Raw genomic sequence first — 21,001 nt, forward strand, 5'->3', positions numbered from 1 at the left:
GAGAGAGGTGAGAGAGAAAGATTGCTGGAGTCATTGCTGAAGCTGTCATGGTTCACCTTTCTGTTTGTAAATGCAGGAAAGGTTTGCAGTAATCACAAGGGGGCAGTGCACTTGCTGAAGAACTCATGCTCAAATATAGTAATATCCTACTAATATTCTGAGATAGTCACTGGAAATATTAGGAGATACTATTTTCTTTTCTTTTCTTAAGGAGTACCATTGTCTCTGTCAGTCATGTCAACCCTTTTTTCAAGCTGTGAAAAGACTGTAACCTGCAGATCATAGCAAGTTCTTAAATTTCAGCTGATGCATAAGTTCTGATACAAGGGAAGAAATGGTTGTTGTTCAAATGGACAATAATCATTTTGTGTTGCCTTGATTTGATCTCTTGATCTGATCTCTGGAACTCACTCCAAGTATAAGAGCATCCATGTTAACAGTATAGGATTAGCAAAGGAATGCAGCTGTTGATGGCTAATGAAACACATTTCACCTGACAGTGCCTTAGAAGGCTTTAGTTTTCTTGGCAATATATAATGGTGTTGGCTACAGGTCCAAGCCAAACATGCAAAAAACTTATGTGGAAATGGGCATTTCCCATGAAATAAGCACATGTTCAGAGCCCACGCCTAACTGGTCTAGTGCCAACAACGGAATGAGCACGTGCACTGTCATAAACAGGCCACTGTGCCTCAAAGAAAGCCCTGGATAGAACCTGTGGTTGTAAATCCCACATGAATTAAAGCCCACATGGACAACTGGAGTATGCCTTCCAGGCCTGAAGCAGTTGCACCAATGGGGTGTGTGCTGCATCCTGCAGTGGAGGAGGTAGTCACTGAGGCCTCCTCAAGCTAAAACTGGGCTGTTTGACTCTTCATTTTATGCTACAGAGCTTGATTAATTGAATACGAGTTGGACTATAAAAAATGGTTAGGTGCCATCCTCAGTGCACAAAGCTGCATAAGGGCCATTGCTAATGCAATATTGTCCTACACCTGTTCAAAAATGCACATCAACAGGAAACTAAAGAATATCTCTGTATTAGCGGAACTGTAAGACATGCCTATGAGATTCATTCATTCTGGAGAGCATCCTGGAAAACTTACAAGATCTGGGTCCTACTCAAATCAGCCTCTTTGAGTGTTCAAAAGAACTGCATATATTGCCTTTCCAATAGGATTCCAACAGGATTCCTTTCCAATGTATATCTTAAATTGAGAATAGGGGAATGCAGAAGCAACTCTAAAAGACATATGGTGTCAAGCACTACTAGAAACAAATGGCTTGGGTAGAAAGACAAAGAAAAGATAATAAATAAGTCCTGATCAATTAAAAAAAATGTTCCTACACTTTTATGAACTAACTTTCCCATATATTGAGATCTCTAGCTTTAATTTTATGTACTGAACAACCAGAATGTGGATGATATGTAGAGCCAGCTACAATTGCTCTTTATGTTCTTCATATTAAGACATGGAGAATTATCAGAATATGACCATTTTCCTCAAGCAGCCAAACTGGTAAGTCTTGGCCTCAGTAGAAACCCTAGTTGATGCAGATGTTTCTGATGGCTTGAAGATCGTGTCAAGTGATGTGTGCTACAATTAGAACCCCCATCCTTTTTACTCTGAATTTTTTAAGCCTCTTAGTAGCAACAGCTGCCATGGAAATACAGTATGTCCACAGACCTGACACCTAAATTTGCATATGCTTCGCTTTGCCATATGTTTACAGATTTCCCCATTGTTTCCAACACAGCTCTTTTTCAGCTTCACGTGGCAGCCTGTCCATTGCTACCTTCACTGCTACCGTTTATAGAATTTGCCTGGATGACTGTCACTGAGGAAACTAGGACATTGTACCAGTTGCTTTTTGGTGACAACGCATATAGTCAAAATTACCCTTGAAAATCCCTTAAATCGCCTATCATCTCTGTGACAGTATTGGGGGGTTATCAGGGCTTGATTCAGACCATTTAGGCCTGCATTTAGGGGGCATGATGTACAAAAAAAAAATATATTTAAACCCTAGAATCACACTCAGCATGCTGAGATGCATACACTATGAGAGACACGCAGGAACTGAGACTGACAGGGAATGGCAGACTAAGGGCGCAATCCTAACTAGTAGTTAGGAGGGTCACAAACGTGCCGTAAAGCATGTTTGTGTCTCCTCGAGGGGAAGCCAGGCTGATGCTCTGACAAGCGCAGGCCTGCGGAGGCTGACACAAGCCTCCATGCCAGCTTCCCCTCAGATGCTTGCATTGGCCCCACTGGACCCAAAGTGGCTCAGCCAGAGGTAAGGGGAAACTCCTGAGGTGGCAGAAGTCCAAGGAGAGTGGAACGGGAATGCTCTGAACTCCCCGGGAATGGGGGTTGGGATCCGGCATAACTCTCGGGTCCCAGCCCCGCCTCCCGCTCCCCATCTGCCCATCCCCGGGGCCGCCTACCGCCCTGGAACTCCTCCCTCCCGCTTCCTACCCAGCCACCCCAGAGTCTTGTATTGGCCAAGCTCGGCGCCTCCATTGGCGCAGAAGCTTGTATCAGCTTCCACAGGTTGTATCCAACTTCTGAAGCTTGTATCTGACTCCCGAGGAGGCACAAACGCAAGGGATTTATGCTGGCCCAAGGGCACCTCTGGATTGCGCCCTAAGTCTCCCATCTTACACTTGTTCCGGGACATACACTTGAGTGGAATGGTGGATGGAAGCATCCACCCCATTGTTATTCGCTTTAGTTTTTTTTTCTCCAAGCGCATATAGTTCAATGTACATATGTTGAATGTGCATATGATGCGACTCCACTATATTTTCCCCTGACACAATGTGATTTCCCTCTGAGGATGTATCCTGGATCACCTGTGCAATGGATCACCTCTCCAATCATCTTCCAGAGCTACAAGTTTCCACCTAGGCCCGTTCCTCTTAATTATTTTTTTCTCTGTGCTCTAAGGACTCCAGTTTAAAAGGAGGGAGGCGGCCACAACCTTAGTGTGACGCTAAGTGTTTTTTTGCTGGACCCCAAGGTACCTATGAAATTGCTGGGAACTTGAGAGCTTATTAAGTAGACCATGTAGAAAGATAGAGCACCCACTGTTAGGAATTTATTGCTATTTATTTATTGCTAGTTATTGCTATTAAGGCACAGCTTGTTATAAATTCATCTCTCTGCTGTTTATACAATCTTTGTATGTTTTATACCCCATGCTAAGGTTTGATCTTGTCGTATCTTTTTGTGATCATTTATTGGGAGAAGGCTGAATTTAAACTCAGTCTGACAAAGTTAATGTTTTATTCAGTGCCTTGGGAGCTATGTCTTGATAAAGTTGTTTTTTTAAAAAATTCTTCCACGGTTATGGTGTTCCTGTTCATTTGAGCACATGTTCCTTTACCTACTTTCAGGGGGGGGGGTCCAGATTGACTCCATCACATCATTAGTTTTTAGCAACCAATATACAATGCCATTTCTGATCCTTCCAGACAAAATTCCCCAAAATTTTACTAGTTATAATGAAATGGAATGGTGAGCTTCAAAATATGAAATTCAACTAACAGTTTAATCTTATGCAGTGTTAGGTTTCTCTAAGTGCATTGAAATGAAGGGCTTAGCCATGATTAACTCTCCATAATGGTGATTTTCAAGCACAGTGGTGTGCTGTGAATGGTCTGCAGGTGTGCCTTGGAGTTTGGGGGAGGGTCATTTATTAGTATGGCCATTGGGGTGTGTGAGCCCTCCACTGGCAGAGCAGTGTGTCTTGTCAACTGTCAAAAATATGATGGTGTGCCTTGATCATTTTTATTGCCTTGTCAGTGTGCCTTGAGATAAAAAAGACTGAAAATCACTGCTCCATAGTACAGGAGTGTAAAAAAGAATGTAATTTTACAAGAGACTGCTGCTGGAAGACCACTTGGCTCTCTGACATTGTAAATAAGTTTTGTTTGATAGATTCAAACCACAGAAACATTTGTCTCCTTTGCTGGAAGCAGCAGTTATGGAGACTGCATTGACTTGATCTTTCACAGCAGACCAAAGTTTGTTGCCAATTGATTTCCTTTGCTTTAATGATCTAGATTGCTCCCATTTTTTAAACTGCACACTAATTCAAATGGTTATTTTCTATTGCCACAACACAAACAGATGAAAAATCCTTAAAATATCAAAACCACTGTTTTTAAGAGAAACTGAAAGCAACCTCTGCTACTTCCTGAAATCTTTAATAGGACTGCCAGCTTTTAAAGCTGCTCAATTGTCATTCCATTGATGGCCTTGTCAAAAGTCAGGCCACGTGTCCTCTTCAGTTAGCTGGGTTTCCAACCTCTGCTGGGCACGGACTTGAGACATCATAATGGTACTTAAGATTGCAGCCTGCTACGATAAGTCAGTGCTGTAGGTAATGCACCCCTTGCTGTGCTCCCCTTGCAGTGCTCAAAGGGAAAATGATTTCTTTTTTACCTCACAGCAACTTTTAAAGAAATGTATGATCAGCCTTTAAGACCCTTTGACATAACATTAAAAACAACGGGGAGCAACGATAATAGCATTTCCCCCAGACTGAGATATTGACGTGAACAAAAAAAAAGTCCTGCTGAGCTCAAGGAAAGTCTTTTCAGGTCTTTGAATAGCACACAACAAAGTACAATGGAAGGATGGAATCTCAAGTAAGCAAGGAAGCAAGCTAGCCACAAGCTCTGGGGCGAGCCCTGAATTTCAGGGGGACTTCAGTAGGACTTTTTGGAGAACTACTCCAAAATAAGGCGTTTTGGGCGGCAGTTGAATAGCCTAGTCTGCAACAATTATTCTGAATGGTTTTAAGACTTGGCCTTATTAAAGTTCATATGGCTAAATTGGTTTTACTGCAAGCACTTTAAAATGACTCACATTCTAGTCAGATTTTTAAAGCATGACATTGATCCATTCTAATGTCTTGCTTATACAACAAAAGCCTGTCCTGTACTGTTAACTTTGAAGTGTGGACAGCCTTGACAAAGTTACCATCTTTGTTTAGAAGTACTTCCAGAAAATGAGGGAATTCATGGCTCTATTCCTACTTCTTTTTGGATTTTGGAACAAATTAAGCCGGAAATGTCACCTGAATCAAGAATCACCAAGCTACAACTCGCCTACTTTGGACACATCATTCTGAGAGAACGAACAATAGAAAAGGAGAACGAACAATAGAAAAGAAAACAATTCTTCATGGTTGGAAGAACAGAAGGAACAATACCAGAGGAAGACCAGCAACTAGATGGCTTGACATGATCACAACAATGACGAAGAAAACCCTAGCAGACCTCTCTAGTCTTGCACATGATTGATCTTCCTATAGATCGTTCATCCATCAAGTCGCTATGGCTCAAGATCAAGCTGAAGGCCTCTAAAAAAAAATTCCTACTTCACTCTCAATTGGAAACTGTAGTGGTGGCTGTACTTGCATCTGGGGTATTTTCCAGCCTACCAAAATTGACAAAAGGCCAGGTTGATTTGTGATGCCTGATCAGCAGAAGCAGCTGGAATCACCACCATTCAAAAAATGCAACCAGCATGGTTGAACACACCTATGAACTCCCATCACTCTTGTTCATAGTTGAATACACTTACCTGGAAGGAAGACTAATAATTTGCATCATTTCATTCATCTTTACAACATTTATTGATTTATTTTCAACCCCACCCTTCAATCCTTTCAACCTCAATCCACTCAAGGGGAAGTGTGTTGTGATACTGGTTTTACCCATGCTAACCCTTGAGCGTCATGGTTCCTCAGGAATCTGAATCAGAGTCTCTCCAATCCATCATGCTGTCCACTACACTGCACTGACTCTAAACACAGTGCTAATTTTCACTCCCAATTTTATTTTGTTGGAATAGTGCATATATACCCATATATACCCAAGTGCAGCAATTTTCAACCTTTTTCCTCTCCACAGCACACTGACAAGGCACTAAAATTTTCAGGGCATGCCATCAGTCTTTTGACAATTGACAAGGCACACCATGCTACTCGTGGGGGGGGGGGCTCATATCCCCTAATGGCCCTACTAATAAATTACCCTCCCCCATATGCCCACAACACACCTGAGGACCGTTTGCGGCACACCAGTGTGCTACAGCACAGTGATTGAAAATCGCTGCCCAAGTGGCATAGAATTGCACCATAGAACAGAAGACCCCACACTGTTGGATATGTCTAAGTGAAGAGGAACCTTATGTGCCTTTGTTATGTCAAGATTTGTTTATTGGTGGATTACACAGGAGATATGGATGGATTCTGGAACCTGATTGCAAAGTGTGCATGAGCATGCAGTCAAACTGGAGAAAATAGTGGCAAGCATGCAGCATCTGCTTCTGAAAGTTGTTAATATTCAGGTACTTATTTGGTCTCCCTCTCTCTTTTAAGTCTCATCCTTGCCAAATATTTCTATTCCCCCTCAAGATAACAAGTGCACTAAATTAATTCATTTTGATAAAAAAACCCTAAGATTAGCAGCCCATCTCACGTGAAATTGTTTAGAATGCTGAAAGGTAGGTGAAAATTTTTTAATGTAAAATTGATATACATCTATTTGATTTTTTTTTCAAAGCTGATTTTCTGTTCTTATTTCAAAGAACCATACACATATACAAACTGATATTTATTATGTTGTAGTATACAAGATACTTTTACAGAGCACCAGATCTAGACAAAAACATCAACACAAGTTATATACCTTTTCCAGGCTGCAATCCTATACACATACTTACCAGGGAGTAAGTCCCATTGAAATAAATGGAACTTGCTACTGAGTAGGCATTCATAGGATTGTGTGGTCAGATATGTTTGTGGATATTATGAATACATATGTTTGGAAGTGGGAACCTCGCTGCACCAAGCTCTGTTTCCTCCATGTGTTCATTATCCCCACAAACATTATTTGAAAAGGATTTTGATGACTACCCAAAAGCAAAGGGTAAAGTAAAGAAAGGTCTGTGATGAAAGAAATGCCCCATCTATGAAGAAGTGGCCAACCAAAAACAATTGATACTTACCACCGGCAAATTACAAACCAGCTTGATACTGTTAAACAAATGAACAGAATAACACCTAAAATGATGGAGCCTACAGCACCTTTGGAAAGCCTTCCAGAATCTGAAACAAGGAAATATTAAGTTTTAATTCAACTAGAGGAAAAGAAAACCACTTAACTATTAGACTGGAGATGAAACAACATAATTCTGCAAGGTCACCCTGACAAGACACCCATTCAGACAGTACAAGTGCTGTGATCACTATTTTGGATTTGATTTGGGATTGTCATAACCAGCAACAATCCTCCTCATTTGTCACCTTGACAATGCCTTCTGCCTCCAGCTTCGGTTTATAAGAACATAAGAACAGCCCCACTGGATCAGGCCATAGGCCCATCTAGTCCAGCTTCCTGTATCTCACAGCGGCCCACTAAATGCCCCAGGGAGCACACCAGATAACAAGAGACCTCATCCTGGTGCCCTCCCTTGCATCTGGCATTCTGACATAACCCATTTCTAAAATCAGGAGGTTGCGCATACACATCATGGCTTGTACCCCATAATGGATTTTTCCTCCAGAAATGAATTTTTCCTCCAGCTTCAGTAGGTATGAAGATTCTATGTTCTTCTTGGTTGTACACCACATCACTTTCCCCTCTGCAGCCATGGCTCCCCCCTTTCTCCCACACTAAGGAAGAGCCCAGCTCTATCCAACTTTCCAGAGCTGAATGCAGCCTTGCCAACAGGGTGTATGCTGCATCCTGCACTGGGGGTTCAGTCACTGAGGCTTCCTCAAGGTAAGAGAACATTTGTTCCCTGGCCTTGGGGCTGCATCAGTGCTGGAAATTTGGATAGGATTAGGCCTGAAGTCTCCTTGCTCAAGTTGCTTGTCATGTTCTATGTTTTCTGCTTCCTCATTTTGTCACAATTGCCTTTGGTGGTCAGTAACAATTACACAGTAAAACTGAAGCGCAGATTATCTGAATGGTCTGAGATATATATACAATATTAGAATAATGTGAAGTTCAGATGAAGAAAAGTTATTCTGACTGACAGCCCAATCATATTAAAAGTGCTTCACCAGTGAAAGTTGTGTTCGCAGTTGCACTTGCCGGAAGTGAAGACACCATCTGCCAGAGCCAGGTAAAGCAATGGTGGGGTGGACAGGGGGGAGGAAAGGGGTGGGATCGTGGCAAACGTGTGTGGCTGGATCCTATCCCTCTCCCTTACCACTGCTGTTACACTCCTCTCTGCACCAGCAAAATAGCAGGTGCAAAATTGAGGAGATAAGAACATAAGAACAGCCCCACTGGATCAGGCCATAGGCCCATCTAGTCCAGCTTCCTGTATTTCACAGTGGCCCCACCAAATGCCCCAGGGAGCAAATAAGAGACCTGCATCCTGGTGCTCTCCCTTGCATCTGACATAGCCCATTTCTAAAATGAGGAGGTTGCACATACACACCATGGCTTGTACCCCGTAATGGATTTTTCCTCCAGAAACTTGTCCAATCCCCTTTTAAAGGCATCTAGGCCAGATGCCGTCACCACATCCTGCGGCAAGGAGTTCCACAGACCAACCACATGCTGAGATCTACAGGGAGAGCACAAGCCTTTCTCAACACCTTCCTTGAGGAAAGGAAGTCCCCTTCCTTGAAGAGTCCTCAGAGAGTTCCCCCCCCCATAGGATGCAGTGCACGCCTCCACTGGTGGTGGAAGATGGGCAGCCCAATTGTTACTGGGTGCAATGGCACCAAAATGGCTACCGCAGTATCCAGTGGGGCCAGGGACGCTACTGGAGGTCTCCTTGGGAAGGGAACTTTCATCCCCACCCCCCCAAAGAAAGCACCAGGCCCCGCAATGGGCCTACTCTAGTCTGTGCCTGCTATTTTACCAGCTCAGATCTGAGAAGCCCCATGTAGGGTTTTGCAGTCTGACATGGGTCCCACCCACCTCCCAAACCAGTCCCTCTCCCCATCCTGCCCTCTGCCACCTCAAAATGTCTCCCCCACCTCAAAAAGCTGCACCACCACCCAGCGGTGCAACTTATTGCTGGTGACTCATCACAGGGGTTATGGAGGCGCTTCCTCCGCAGACATGTTTTATGGCATGTTTGTGACACCTGGTGCTGGCGATATGCTCATACTATCACTGGTGATGTTAGGATTGGACACTTAGTTGGGATTGGGGCCCAGATTTAGTTTATAATCACTTTTAACTTGATCCACAAATATAATTCAAAGAGCAAAGGGCTTTTATGCAAATGCCATTTTATTGAAACAGCATTTGTGAATAATCATTTTGATCTCATGTAGCAAAGCTGGTACACATAATTGTCTAAAGATAAATTGAGCCTCAAAGGCACAGTTGTGTTCCTGTCTGATAATGGCTAAAACATGGATTTGTTTTGGCTCTCTCTTTCAACTGCAGAAAATGGAGAAAGTGAAAGGAAAAAGCACAGCATCCTACTGGTGTAGGAGGTATAAAACATAACATAACAGTGTGAAACCCTGAATAAGTTTGCTTGCAGGTCTCTGTTAGTCTGGGGTCTGGACTAAGAAACTTGTTAGTTTATATATTTACATGGCCTGCATATCTGCCAAAAAGATGTGGATAGGAGTTTTTTTTCCCCCCTTACAGCCCAATCCTATTCACACTTTCCTAAGAGTAAGCCCCATTGACTCTAATGGGACTTACTTCTGAGTAGACATGCATAGGCTTGGGCTCATAGTCCCCAAAAGATCACTCCATATTTCCACTATTCCATCCAAAATGGAAAATTAGAGTAGATATTCTAAGATTTGAACGAATTAGATCTTAATGCTAAATCTATAAAACCATAAGAACATTTTGACTGACTGCTGTATAGTAAAACCTAGTTCTGCTCTTACAAATTCCTATTAAGGCATTTAATGCCTTAGATGATACTCTAGGCAAATCCTTTTGTTAAATTTGATTGGTTTTATTTCTCAGATCTAAAGTTGTACAAAGTCTGCTTGTTAGACCTTAGAAAGAATCAGATTCTGAGGTGCACCTCTGTGGTGCTCATTCAAAACAGTGCACTTCTTTCTGGAAGTTTTAAATGCAAATTGTTATAGAAGACCCTGGATTTAGCAGGGCACCATGATTATGCCTTCCAGTAAGCTGCCATCAATATGCCCTCAAAGTATCTCTTAAGACAATCCCATCTTCTATTATATTTGTTAGTCAAATTATCCATTTGCGCCTGGAGACCAATTCATCTATTACTGTGGTTGTGTGGAAGTCTCTTCCACATGGTTCGTTCCCGCATCACATCAATACCCAGGAACACCTGGAGGTAGGAAGATGGCATGATGACTTCTTGGGCCCATTCAATTTTTTGTATATTAAAACATTACGAGTGTGGTGCAGGGACCTAGGCTCTACCTGAAATGGTAATGTATGAATGTGTGGCCTTTATAAGTCTTCCAAAACTGAGTGTAACGAATGGATTGTTGTAGTTCGTAACATAAAGATGTCCATGTCAGATATGTGGGTAGTACATATTAATTTTACAGCCTAATTCTATCATGGATACCATAAGCCACATTATAGTTGTGTGAAAGTTGCTTCACCATCATGCGCTCCATCAGCACAAACGGCTGGAGGTTCAGTGCATGTGCCAGCTGTTCCCAGACACCCCATCATAGCAGGTAAACTGGCAGTGGGGGCTGTTTGAGGGGGTGGGAGGGGAGGGTGAAGATAAGGAGCAGGCTCAACCAGGGGCAGAGGGAGGATCTCCCTGGCAGCAGTCCCCCCTCTCCAGACCAGTATGCTCCATGAAGCTCCTTGAACCTATGCCAGCTAAACAACTGGCATAGATCTGTGGAGACACATTGGAGGCAAGGCAGCCTAGTTGGAGGCAAGTCAAAAAGATTTTTACTTACCTCTCGTGGGCCATCTGGTTCCCCAGCATGGCATGCAGTGCGCGCTCTGTCTGGCAGGGCAGGGGATAGGACTGGGCCTTAATGCTATTTTATTTATTAACGAATCCAATCAAAATCTGATCTTTTTCCCTAGAAGTGAGAGATTTATCTCAAACTAAAGTTAGCAACAGAGCCACTAAAGAACAGAATTGCAAACACGTAGACTGGTAATTAGGCACATTAGACAACTCCAAATGAAGTGAGAACAGGCCATCAAGACTTTTTAACAGCTGAATGGAAAAGTAACTATAATGTTTCAAACGAAGGGCAAAGGAAACTAAGATGCCACACATACAATTCAAAGATGGTTGCTTCACTTATATCTTCCTATCAAAGGAAAGCTGTTGAAGCGCCATGCTTATTTTCGACAGCAGACACAGCAGTGGTGCTTCTCTTTTTTGAAAACACACCTCACCAAATGACACCAGTCTCATTTCCCCGACAGCTTCTGACTGTCAGACCTCCCGTTTCATTTGGAGAGGGAAATGGAACACACCAAGTGAACTGAGACAAGGCAAGAAATGTCTCCCAAACAAACAGGATACAAATAAAACTGTGCTTCCCAATCAAAGTTCTCAGGCTTCTGAGTGATTTTGAGTGAGCTCCTAAAATGAGAGCCAGTGGGTTGTATCCAAACTGGCATGAGTGAATGGAATATTTTGAGAAGGGACTTTCCTGCTCCCTCCACTGTACTGAACCCCCTTGTGGGTCCCCCCAACAAAGCCATTTCTTAAGGGTCCAGGGATTCATGGAAAGATAATGGCCAGAGGAACACATATGGAAGGGAAAGGGCCACACTCTGAAATAGGGTGCTGTCACCTTGCATTGCCCCCATGCCACATGCATTCCTGTCCCCAACATCCCCAAACCATCTGGAGCGACTTTTTGGAGGCTGCAGTGGGTAGGAGGGGAAGGTAACGCCCCTTTCCTCAAGCTGCCTCTGTGGATACTAGTTTGAATGCAATCATATATATACCATGCCATCACATAGAGGTTAGAATATTGGATGTGGAATGAGAAAGTCCAGGTTCAAATTCCCACAGTCATGAAACTTCATTGAAAATTTGCTACCACAGCCTGATCTGCTTCTTAGGGTTGTTGTGAGAATATACAGGAGGGGGCCTCCTTATCCACTGATTGTGTATCCGCCGATCTGGCTTAACATGGGTCCCCTCAATGCTATTTTTGGTTGCTATCTGTCTGGAATGAAAAAAAACTCCATTTGACAGACGGCAACACCCATCTGGTGCATCCATTCAGATTGGTGAGTCCCATTGTGCAGAATTTTTCTCCTGGATGCCTCTTCCCCGTTGGTGCTAGTAGCAGCTGCTTCTGGATATGGTAACTATGAAGCAGCCTTATATAGACTCAGACTCATATACTTGTCCATCTAACTCAGTATTTTCTACTCTGACTGGCAGTGGCTCTTCACCATTTCGGACAGACTTTCCAAGCCCTGCCTGAGGATCCTAGAGATTGAACCTGGGGCCATGAGAATAAAAAGTGTGCTCTATCTCAGCACTCTGGCGTCATTCCCAGACTCATGGCTTCCTTGCTTTGAATAGAGCCTGCAGTGTGCTGGTGAATGAGCCAGACAATTGATTTCTATATCAAGCAGACACCACAGGCAGAGGCACAAAAAAGAAAGCAGCACTCTCAGGACCTTGGGAGTTATGTGCGGATTAGTCATTGATTCACTTTAGTTAAGTATGTGGCTTTAACTTGCAATGACTATATGTCATGTCTACTGTGGCCCTAAAATGGAGGTGTTTTGGAGCAAACAAGCATAAATAGCTGTTGACTGATTGAAAATAGTAAGGCTGAGGCATTTAATCAAGCACAAACGAATTAATAGCATACAAAGGAATACAGATGAATCCCATGGAAGATTATATGGGCCAGCCTTTAGTTCAGAAAATTGCTAGTAATAGTCTAGAGAACTTTCTTCCAAAGTTTAAGCTGGTATTTTATTGCAACAAGGGCCCCAATCCTATCCCACACCATTAATGACGATGCAGCTGCACTGATGGAGCTCACAATGCATCTAATGGTAGTGTGTGTGTGTGGGGGGGGGTATCTACTTACCTATGTGTAGACCTTGTGGTGGTCTATGAGTCTAGAAGCATGGAGAAAAAAGGGCAGGGCAGATTCAAAAAGAGGGGATAGAATCCTGGCACACATTGGTGCTGCTGGGATTTGCCCCTTGCCCTCCCCTCTCAAAAGTCTTCCTACACCTTGCTGTCCACAGCACACCCTTGCCACTTGTCAAGAGTGATGGAGTTTCCGGGAGCTGCTGGTGCACATGCTGCAGCTCTGCCCAATTGCAGCAGCGGCCCAGAAGCACATGATGGTGGCCCAGCTTTCACATTCCTTCAAAGAGCCTTGCACTGCCACAACATCAGTTCTGGCAGCACAACGTCAAAATGGGATTGGGCTAAAAAGCCATGCTCTTAATGAAACCCACATTCATCCTGCCCTCAAAATTTTTAACCAAACCATGTCCTAGAGTATTGTAAAAAAAATTAGCACAAAACATAAGGGGCCAACATGGTGTCCGCTGCATCCTGAGGGGGAGGTTTGGTCTTTGGTGGCCTCCTAGGGACATTTGTTTCCTTGTCCTGGGTCTCTGCTGACCCGAAGGGTCTACTTGGGCCTGTGCTAGCTATATAGCTGGCACAGGTCCATTTGGATCCATGAAGAAGGATCAGGCCCAGGAACAGAGTTTTGATTCAGTGGAGGCCACTGCTGCTGAACCCACCCTCTTCACATGCCCAATTCCCCCTTCCTCTCCAGTCTACCCAACCCCTGCCCTTAACCATCCTCTCTCCCTGCCTCCCTCCATGCATGATCCTACCCCTTGCATGATCTTACCTGGGGCAGCAGGTGTTCAGTGTCTATAGCCATGCAGAGCGAGCTGCTTGCTGTTTCCTGTAGCAGCCAGCCCACACACTGCGTGTTGCCTTTCGTGACAACTGGAAAGCCCGTTACGCTGCTGGAACACTTGTTCCAGAGGCATAACATGCCATCAGGATTGGGCTGCCAGTGAGTTTTTGTGTTGTGGTCACTGGCTGTTTATAACTAAAATATGATAGTTTGAAAATCAGTGGCATCGTAGACGTGACTGTAACTATTGAGTGACTTACATGTTTATATAACAAATTGATATTTCCTCATCATTTTATGATAAAAAACAGAGTTTTAACAGACAAAAGAGTGCAGTCCATTTTACCTGTGCATGTCTTCCCATCTTTTGCCAGCACGTAGGGATCTGTACAGAAACAATGGAAGCTTCCTTTAGTGTTCCCACATTTTGCAGAGGAGTGACATGGGGGGTTGGATTTGTTTTCACATTCATTGATGTCTACAGAGAAACAGAATAATAATAAAAATTTTTGTTACAAAATAGAAGCAGATAGATATTTCTAGAAGCCTGAGTCCTAGAAGCCTGATTCTAAGACTTAAACTCACAGAATGTTAGAGTTGGAAGGGATCTTGAAGGTCATCTAGCCAAATGCTAGGCAATTGCTCAGCATTCCTGACAGCCACCCAGCCTCTGCTTGAAAACCTCTGATAAGGGATATCTACAACTGCTCAAGGCAGACTATTCTAGGACTGGGCAGCTATTACAACCAGCAAATTCGTCCTCATATCTAGCTGTGAGGAGGTGGGAGCATTGATGTTCTGGAGCTCATCACCACCCAAGCTTGGACTAAGGCCCCCATATTTGCATGCTGGTATTCTTAGCCCAGCCCCCATTCAGCAACCTGCTGAAATCAACAGGGGCTGCTGCTAGTGGGGCTGAGGGGAAGAAAAGTGCTGTGGGTGATCAGCTGAGCCCCATTAAACTCAAATGGGCTCAGCTAGAAAAGGCAGCAAGGTCAGGCCTATGGGACAGAAGAGCCAAAACTGGGCACAGTATTGAACCAGCACAAAAAGAATAATCAAGAGTGTTGATCAAAAGTTAACTAATACAACATCACAAAGCATAACGTTGCACACTATTTTAGGATACAGCTGTTTGAAGCACGGTAAGATGAACTCTGCAGTATATATTCCAGGAAGATGGATATTTATACACAGTTTATCGAGGCATAAGAAGAACTGCCTGCTATTCCAGAATCTGTTCTGCAGAATAATCTTCCAGAGTCACAGGAAATACTGCCAGTTTACAGTATAGCCAGGAGTATAGAACAGATTCTGAAGCCTCTGCTCAGAGATGAAATTATTTTAATTTGGCAAGCTTGGGGGTCTGGCAGCTCCAGAGGCTTCCCAGATATTGTAGGCTGAACCACTCAGAGTTGTCCTGTCTCGGCACAGTATGAGGCACAGCATGAAGCTCACTGTCTATGTCTGGTTGAATTTTTGCAGGCAGCTGGCATAATGCAAGGGGAGGGCATTGTGATGCATCTTTGCATGGCAGCATCTCTGAATGAGGTTGTACATAAGGCACCCCAAGACAGAACAGAGATGCAGGCTGCAATCCTATCCACACTTACCTGGGAGTAAGCCCCATTGAGTAGATAGGTATAGGGTTGGGCTCTGAGGCTGCAGTCCTTACGGCTGTTGCTCAGCAGCAGAATAATTACTTTGCAGGGGGCCTTATGTTGTATACATGGCATCTCCAGGTAAGGCTGGGAAAGACCTTCTGTCTGAAACCCTGGAGACCCTCTGTGCCAGTCAGATAATACTGAGCCAAATGGACCAAAATCTGTTCAATCCTGTTTTTGCTTGATTTATTTTTAATCTTGGTCACTGCATGTAAGAATGGTTATACAATACTGCATAATTATATGGAACAAAGGAAGAGCTTTATACTGTAAAAATCCAACTATCAGCCACTCAAGTCATTTCCCCCCCTTTTTTTTGTTCAGTGCACTTAACATTATAGCTTTGTTGCCATGCAGTGGATAGATCACAGTTTGGATCAAATGAATTAACAGAAACTGGAATAATTTGTGCAATTTATCAATTCATTTTGTTGCCTGAACATTAAAGCAGTGGTGCAGGTACAGGGGAGGTGGTGCGGTAAGTACCGCAGGCCCCGTAACACGTTATGTAAGCAGCCCTTCCCACTTGCCATCAGAGCCATTCTGGGCAATGATGGCAACATGCAGGAGCTCCTGCGCATTGCTGTCGCTGCCCAGAATGGCTCTGATGGCGAGTGGGAAGGGCCACTTACATGGCGGCGCCTGCAGACTTACTGAGCTGCCCCCCTGTAGCTAAGGCACTGCATTAATGCAGATTTATTATAATTCATGCAATAGCTTTGTTTCTTTGTGTGGTATTTAGGTGAATGGAAATCAGAGGATACATAAGATGTGAATGAAATAAATGGCTACAGTTTTGTTTTTTTTTTCATTTTAGGTATATCATTAACTGATTCTGGCTATCTTCCAAAAACTACTGATAAACAGATTTCATTAAGTATCAACTATAGTGGTTGCATGCAAATAAATTCACTACCTGTGAGAATATCTTCTTAAAAAAATATATTGTTAAACTTCTCTCCCTGAAGTTCTTTCAAGGTTGAATATGCATGAACCTGGGCACTTGCTGTAAATGAGTTGAAGGCGTGTAAAGCCTAAAGAACTGCAGTGCCTTTGAACAAATTCAGAGCCAGGTCTGACTGATCTAAGGAAGAGCAGCTGGCACACAAGTCTAAGCCTCTTCCCTTCTGAATCTGCCTGCCCTGTAAGGTCATTAAGGGAGGCTCAGTTGTGGGGACTGTTACCTCTGGGGATATGCTTGGCAGCAACCTGTGATAAGGTTCTCTCTGTTGCAGCATAAGGCATTTACTCCTCGCTGATGTTAGGACTGCCTCCTCTGTGCCAGCATTCTGATTTAATTTGTGCTCTCCTCTGCTTTGAAGATGTGTGGTTTTTAATTGCCAGTTTGCTTCTGTAGTTTTCAACTATTCTGTCTCATGTTGCGTTATGGTTTAAAAAATTTTTTTCTTGTTGTAACCTGCTTGGGCTTTCCCGTTATGACAGGACAAGCAGAGTATAAGTGTTTTCAAATAAATATGTTAAATGCATTCATACCTTCCTTCTCCGAGTACCTGGAATGTTTAGAGACAGGATCCATCCAGCTAATCAATAATATGGGAGGACTTGTTCCCAAAGCCCAACATTACCTTCCGCCAAGAGTTCTGGATTTGATTACTGATGAGGCCTGCTTCAGAATTAACACTGCTTCTTCTTTTGTTTTCCCAACTGTGACAATGAAGCAGCCAAATAAATGTCTGGCTGAAAAAAATCAGTTAAGTGGATTCTCCCCTCCCTGGCGACTTCTGGTCTATATTCCTGTATTTCCAAGATGCATCAAGGTATGCTTGAAAAAGATGCAAGTAAGAAGAAGAATGCCTTTCCTTCCTGAGAAAGAGCTGTGCATTTCTATTCCTATCTTTAGGAAAATATTTTTATGAAATTTTAGTCCCCTGCCACCCTCATGCAGATTCTCTGGGGGCATTACAGCATCCTGTTATTCTTGTTACCCTCTTGCTTCCTTTTAATCCATGTTTCTCTCAAATGAGATCAAGAATATGTTTTGTCAGGAGCTTGCTCATTTTAGTCGCATTCTGGGAGACGTGGAACATTCTCTCCAGTAGCTCTCAGATACATGAAGTAGAAGGATGTTTGCAGAGGTGATCTTTATGCATGTCTGTGTGTGCAAGAGACTATGGAGGTAAGTAAAAATGTTGTTTACTTATGTGTCCTAGGCTCTCTGGTGCTCTCCATTGCTGGGCACTGAGCTGACAGGGATGGGAGTTACAGACCAATCCTATGCTTCCCTAGTGTTCAGGGCTGCAGCGGTGCCGAAATGGTGACTGTTGCATCCAATGGGGCAGGGAAGCAACATCAGGTCTCCTCAGGGTAAGGGAACAAACTTTCCCTTGCCCCATGTAGCAGCCAGGTGGCCCCAATGGGTCTCCTTGGATCTGTGCCCACTATTGAGTGGGCACAGAATCGAGGAGACCCGTGTTGGGTTTTCCAGCCCAGGAGAGGGTTAGAAATTGGAAGCAAAGCCTGCCACCATCTCCACCCCCTTCAAGGGCCCACTTCTCCCTTCCCCTCACCCTTCGCCAGCCCAGTTCTGCCCCCTCTCTACCCTTCCCACCCCAAAAAGGCCTGCAGCCAACCGGCAGTAGAATTTATCACCAGGAGCCCCTTGCCGTTTGTTCTCTGGCGCTGTGGCCCTGCACCAACTGACACTGGGCCCAGCACAAATGGTGTGCCAGACAGTACCTCTGGCACGAGAGTGCCTTACAGCACTTTTTGCAACAGTCTTTTACAACAGTGCCTTATGGGACTTTTTGCGATAGTTTTGGCCAGCAGTGATGGTAGAGTGCTGGCTCTGCAGCCCATAGGATTGGGCCCTGAATCTCCTCGTCTAGGACACAGAAGTATCTTTTCAAAATACTTCTTAATTTAGTTTGCATTTCATCCCAATAAATGTACAACTGCCTTGGAATAGGTGGAATCCGTGCTCTACAATAGGAAATGGCAAGGATAGTTAGCTCCAAAATAAAAAACTTTATGGCAGCATCGACAATGACCTCAGAAGATTAATGAGTTTTCACAGTAGACAATAGCATACAAGTTTACTGAACCTTGTATAAAATTGAATAATCTTTCAGCATTCTAAAATGGCAATTCTATTCTTGCTGACCTTGCTGAACAATAGCAGACATTTTTAAAAGCACCTTGGCAGACTGGTGGCTCTGAATTCCATCCCCCTTTTGAACAGTACAATTGTTCTTCTCCTTGTAGCTTGTATCCCTGGTGGCATGAATAGGTAACCATGGATTGTCCTGCCTCTGAGCAATGAACAAAGTCACCGTGTTCTATTCTTGTTGGCAAACCACAAGTCAATGCTAAAAATGTAAACAGAAAATGACCAACATTTAAAACTGGGAAGAATGAAAATAGTTAGGACCCAATCACCAGACACGTTAAAGGTGGATTTGATTCATGGATCTCCTGCAGTGGTTCCCAACCTTTTTCACTTGCATATCCCTTGGCAGCCCATTTCCATAAATTGTATCCTTCATATTAGCAAAATGTTTGTAATTAATAATACAAGCTCTCATCTCCTCCATACGAAAGCCCAGACTTTATGTATTTATCACAGTTTTGCACCAGAAGTGTCCTGAGAAATTATCGGTGATTGATCACTTTCCATATTATGTTTCAGCTTTTTTACTGTGCTGGTTTTCAATCACTGGTTCATAGATGAATTGATAACCAAAAACTGGCTATTGGTGGGGCTTTCACAGCCAACTAGCTAACTCCCTTCCTGCCTTGCTGGTCCTTGCAAGGCATTCTGGAGCACAACCTGCCTTTTTTTTTTTTTTTTGCCATTATTCCATTCTTTTTCAAGTACCCTTAAAGGTCCTGTTGAGTGTCCCTGGGAGTACATGACTACCAGGTTGGGAACCACTGTTTTACTGGTATGTTGTTTACAGTGCACTGATAGTGTTTACAAAAAGGTGGTGAAGACCAGAATTTAAAAAAGAATAAAAATTTTATGATATTTTACTATGCTTTAAATAAATTAGATACTACAGTTTTTAGGTAACAATTAGTGGTAGGTTACTTTTCAGGATCTGGCCTCGGGTAAAATCAGACAAAACTATAGCCAGACACGCCCCTAAGTTTAACCCCTGACCTATTTGGGGATCATAGAAAATTCCATAATTTTTTTCTAAAAACCTGCCCTTGACTTATCTGTGGGATCGACTTATAGGCAAGTATCTAGCTTATCCTGATAGCGCTGGTCATGTACTAAATGAATTTGCTGTGATTAGCAGCCCAGTCCTGTGGGTACCTTTCATCAGCAAAAGTCGCTCTCCATTGGTGCTGCTGATGCAGCAGCGACTCGTGCCATGAATGATACCAATGGCTGGCGATTGTGGGTGTATGCCGCCAGAATGCCCAGACACTATTGGGGGAGTATATTAGCAGTGGGATGGGTAGTGGGTGGATGGGGGTGTAACAGGGGCACGTCGGGGGACAAAGTGGATCTGGCAGCAGTTCAGTGTTCTTAACAGTAATACAGCAGTCGCAATGTACTTTACAGCAATACAGCTTTACAGCCCCTCTGGCAGCGTAAGGTAAGTATAGGATTGTGCCATAGTTCCAGTTCATTAGGTTATGCTTCAAGCTTATTAGCCTGGGACAGTGGCTCTCAAACTGTGGGTCCGGACCCACCAGTGGTTCATGATCCAATCTGTGAAACTGACAGGGCAGATTAGGCTGTGTGCATCAAGGGTTAAACAACCTCCTACTTGGGGGGACCACTGCTGCCCAGACACCATTATAGCCACACCCCTTGGCATTTACAAACCAGGCAGCAGCCTCTAGGGCCTTTGGGGACCACTGACCTGAGAATTCTTGGAAGTTGCTGATTTTGAGAAATGCTCCTTCTGCAAACTGCACATTCTTTTCATGCAGTACAGAAAAGAATTACAGCGTGATAGCAAGATGCAATCAAGGACCTCTCTCACCAACGTTTTCAGCATGTTTCCAATTTCCAAGTGCTCCCAATATTGTTGACTGAATAGAAGATGTTTTCATTCTTTGAATTACCTGGCTGAAGGGTCTCCTGCCAAGCTTCTAAATTAATGCTGGGAATATTGTCACAACGCTCAAAACCTTTAGGAAAGTTTGCCAGGATGAAAGCATCATGAGGTACTGCAGTGAGGCCTGTGTTATCACAAATTAATCTGGATAATGAATATTTTCTGAGTTCACGCCTTTGAGCTTCTGTGAAAACATTTGCATTTTCCCACCAAAACCTGTGCAGCAGCAAAACAGAAACAACAAGGTAAGGCAATAGTGTGGACCTCAGTCTAGAATAGGTTTAGGTTCACCTAAGCTCACTGACCTGATAAGTGAGCCTAATACCCTTGCTCACTGGGCAAAGTGGGGTCCTGTCATATTTGTCAGGGGGAGAGCAAATGTCCCTCTTCACCACAACATGGCATCATTTTCAGTGGCTGTTATTGATGTCTGTTCTGCATCTTTATTTAGATTGTGAGCCCTTTGTGGAC

The 21,001-nt window shown here is 43.6% G+C and overlaps 1 protein-coding gene across 1 annotated transcript in view; it reads right to left on the reverse strand.

Annotated features, from left to right (window-relative positions):
* The window catches only part of TPO (thyroid peroxidase), a 70,104-nt gene that overhangs the window by 8,687 nt on the left and 40,416 nt on the right, over positions 1–21,001 (reverse strand). The window contains exons 10-13 of the mRNA XM_066622688.1: positions 20,538–20,746; positions 18,653–18,823; positions 14,180–14,311; positions 7,024–7,125 (exon numbers count right to left, since the gene is read on the reverse strand). Of these exons, the coding sequence (XP_066478785.1) occupies positions 7,024–7,125; positions 14,180–14,311; positions 18,653–18,823; positions 20,538–20,746 (614 nt within the window). The remainder of the gene's footprint in view (positions 1–7,023; positions 7,126–14,179; positions 14,312–18,652; positions 18,824–20,537; positions 20,747–21,001) is intronic.

Source organism: Tiliqua scincoides, chromosome 1, assembly GCF_035046505.1.
Source record: "Tiliqua scincoides isolate rTilSci1 chromosome 1, rTilSci1.hap2, whole genome shotgun sequence".
Classification (NCBI taxonomy): domain Eukaryota; kingdom Metazoa; phylum Chordata; class Lepidosauria; order Squamata; family Scincidae; genus Tiliqua; species Tiliqua scincoides.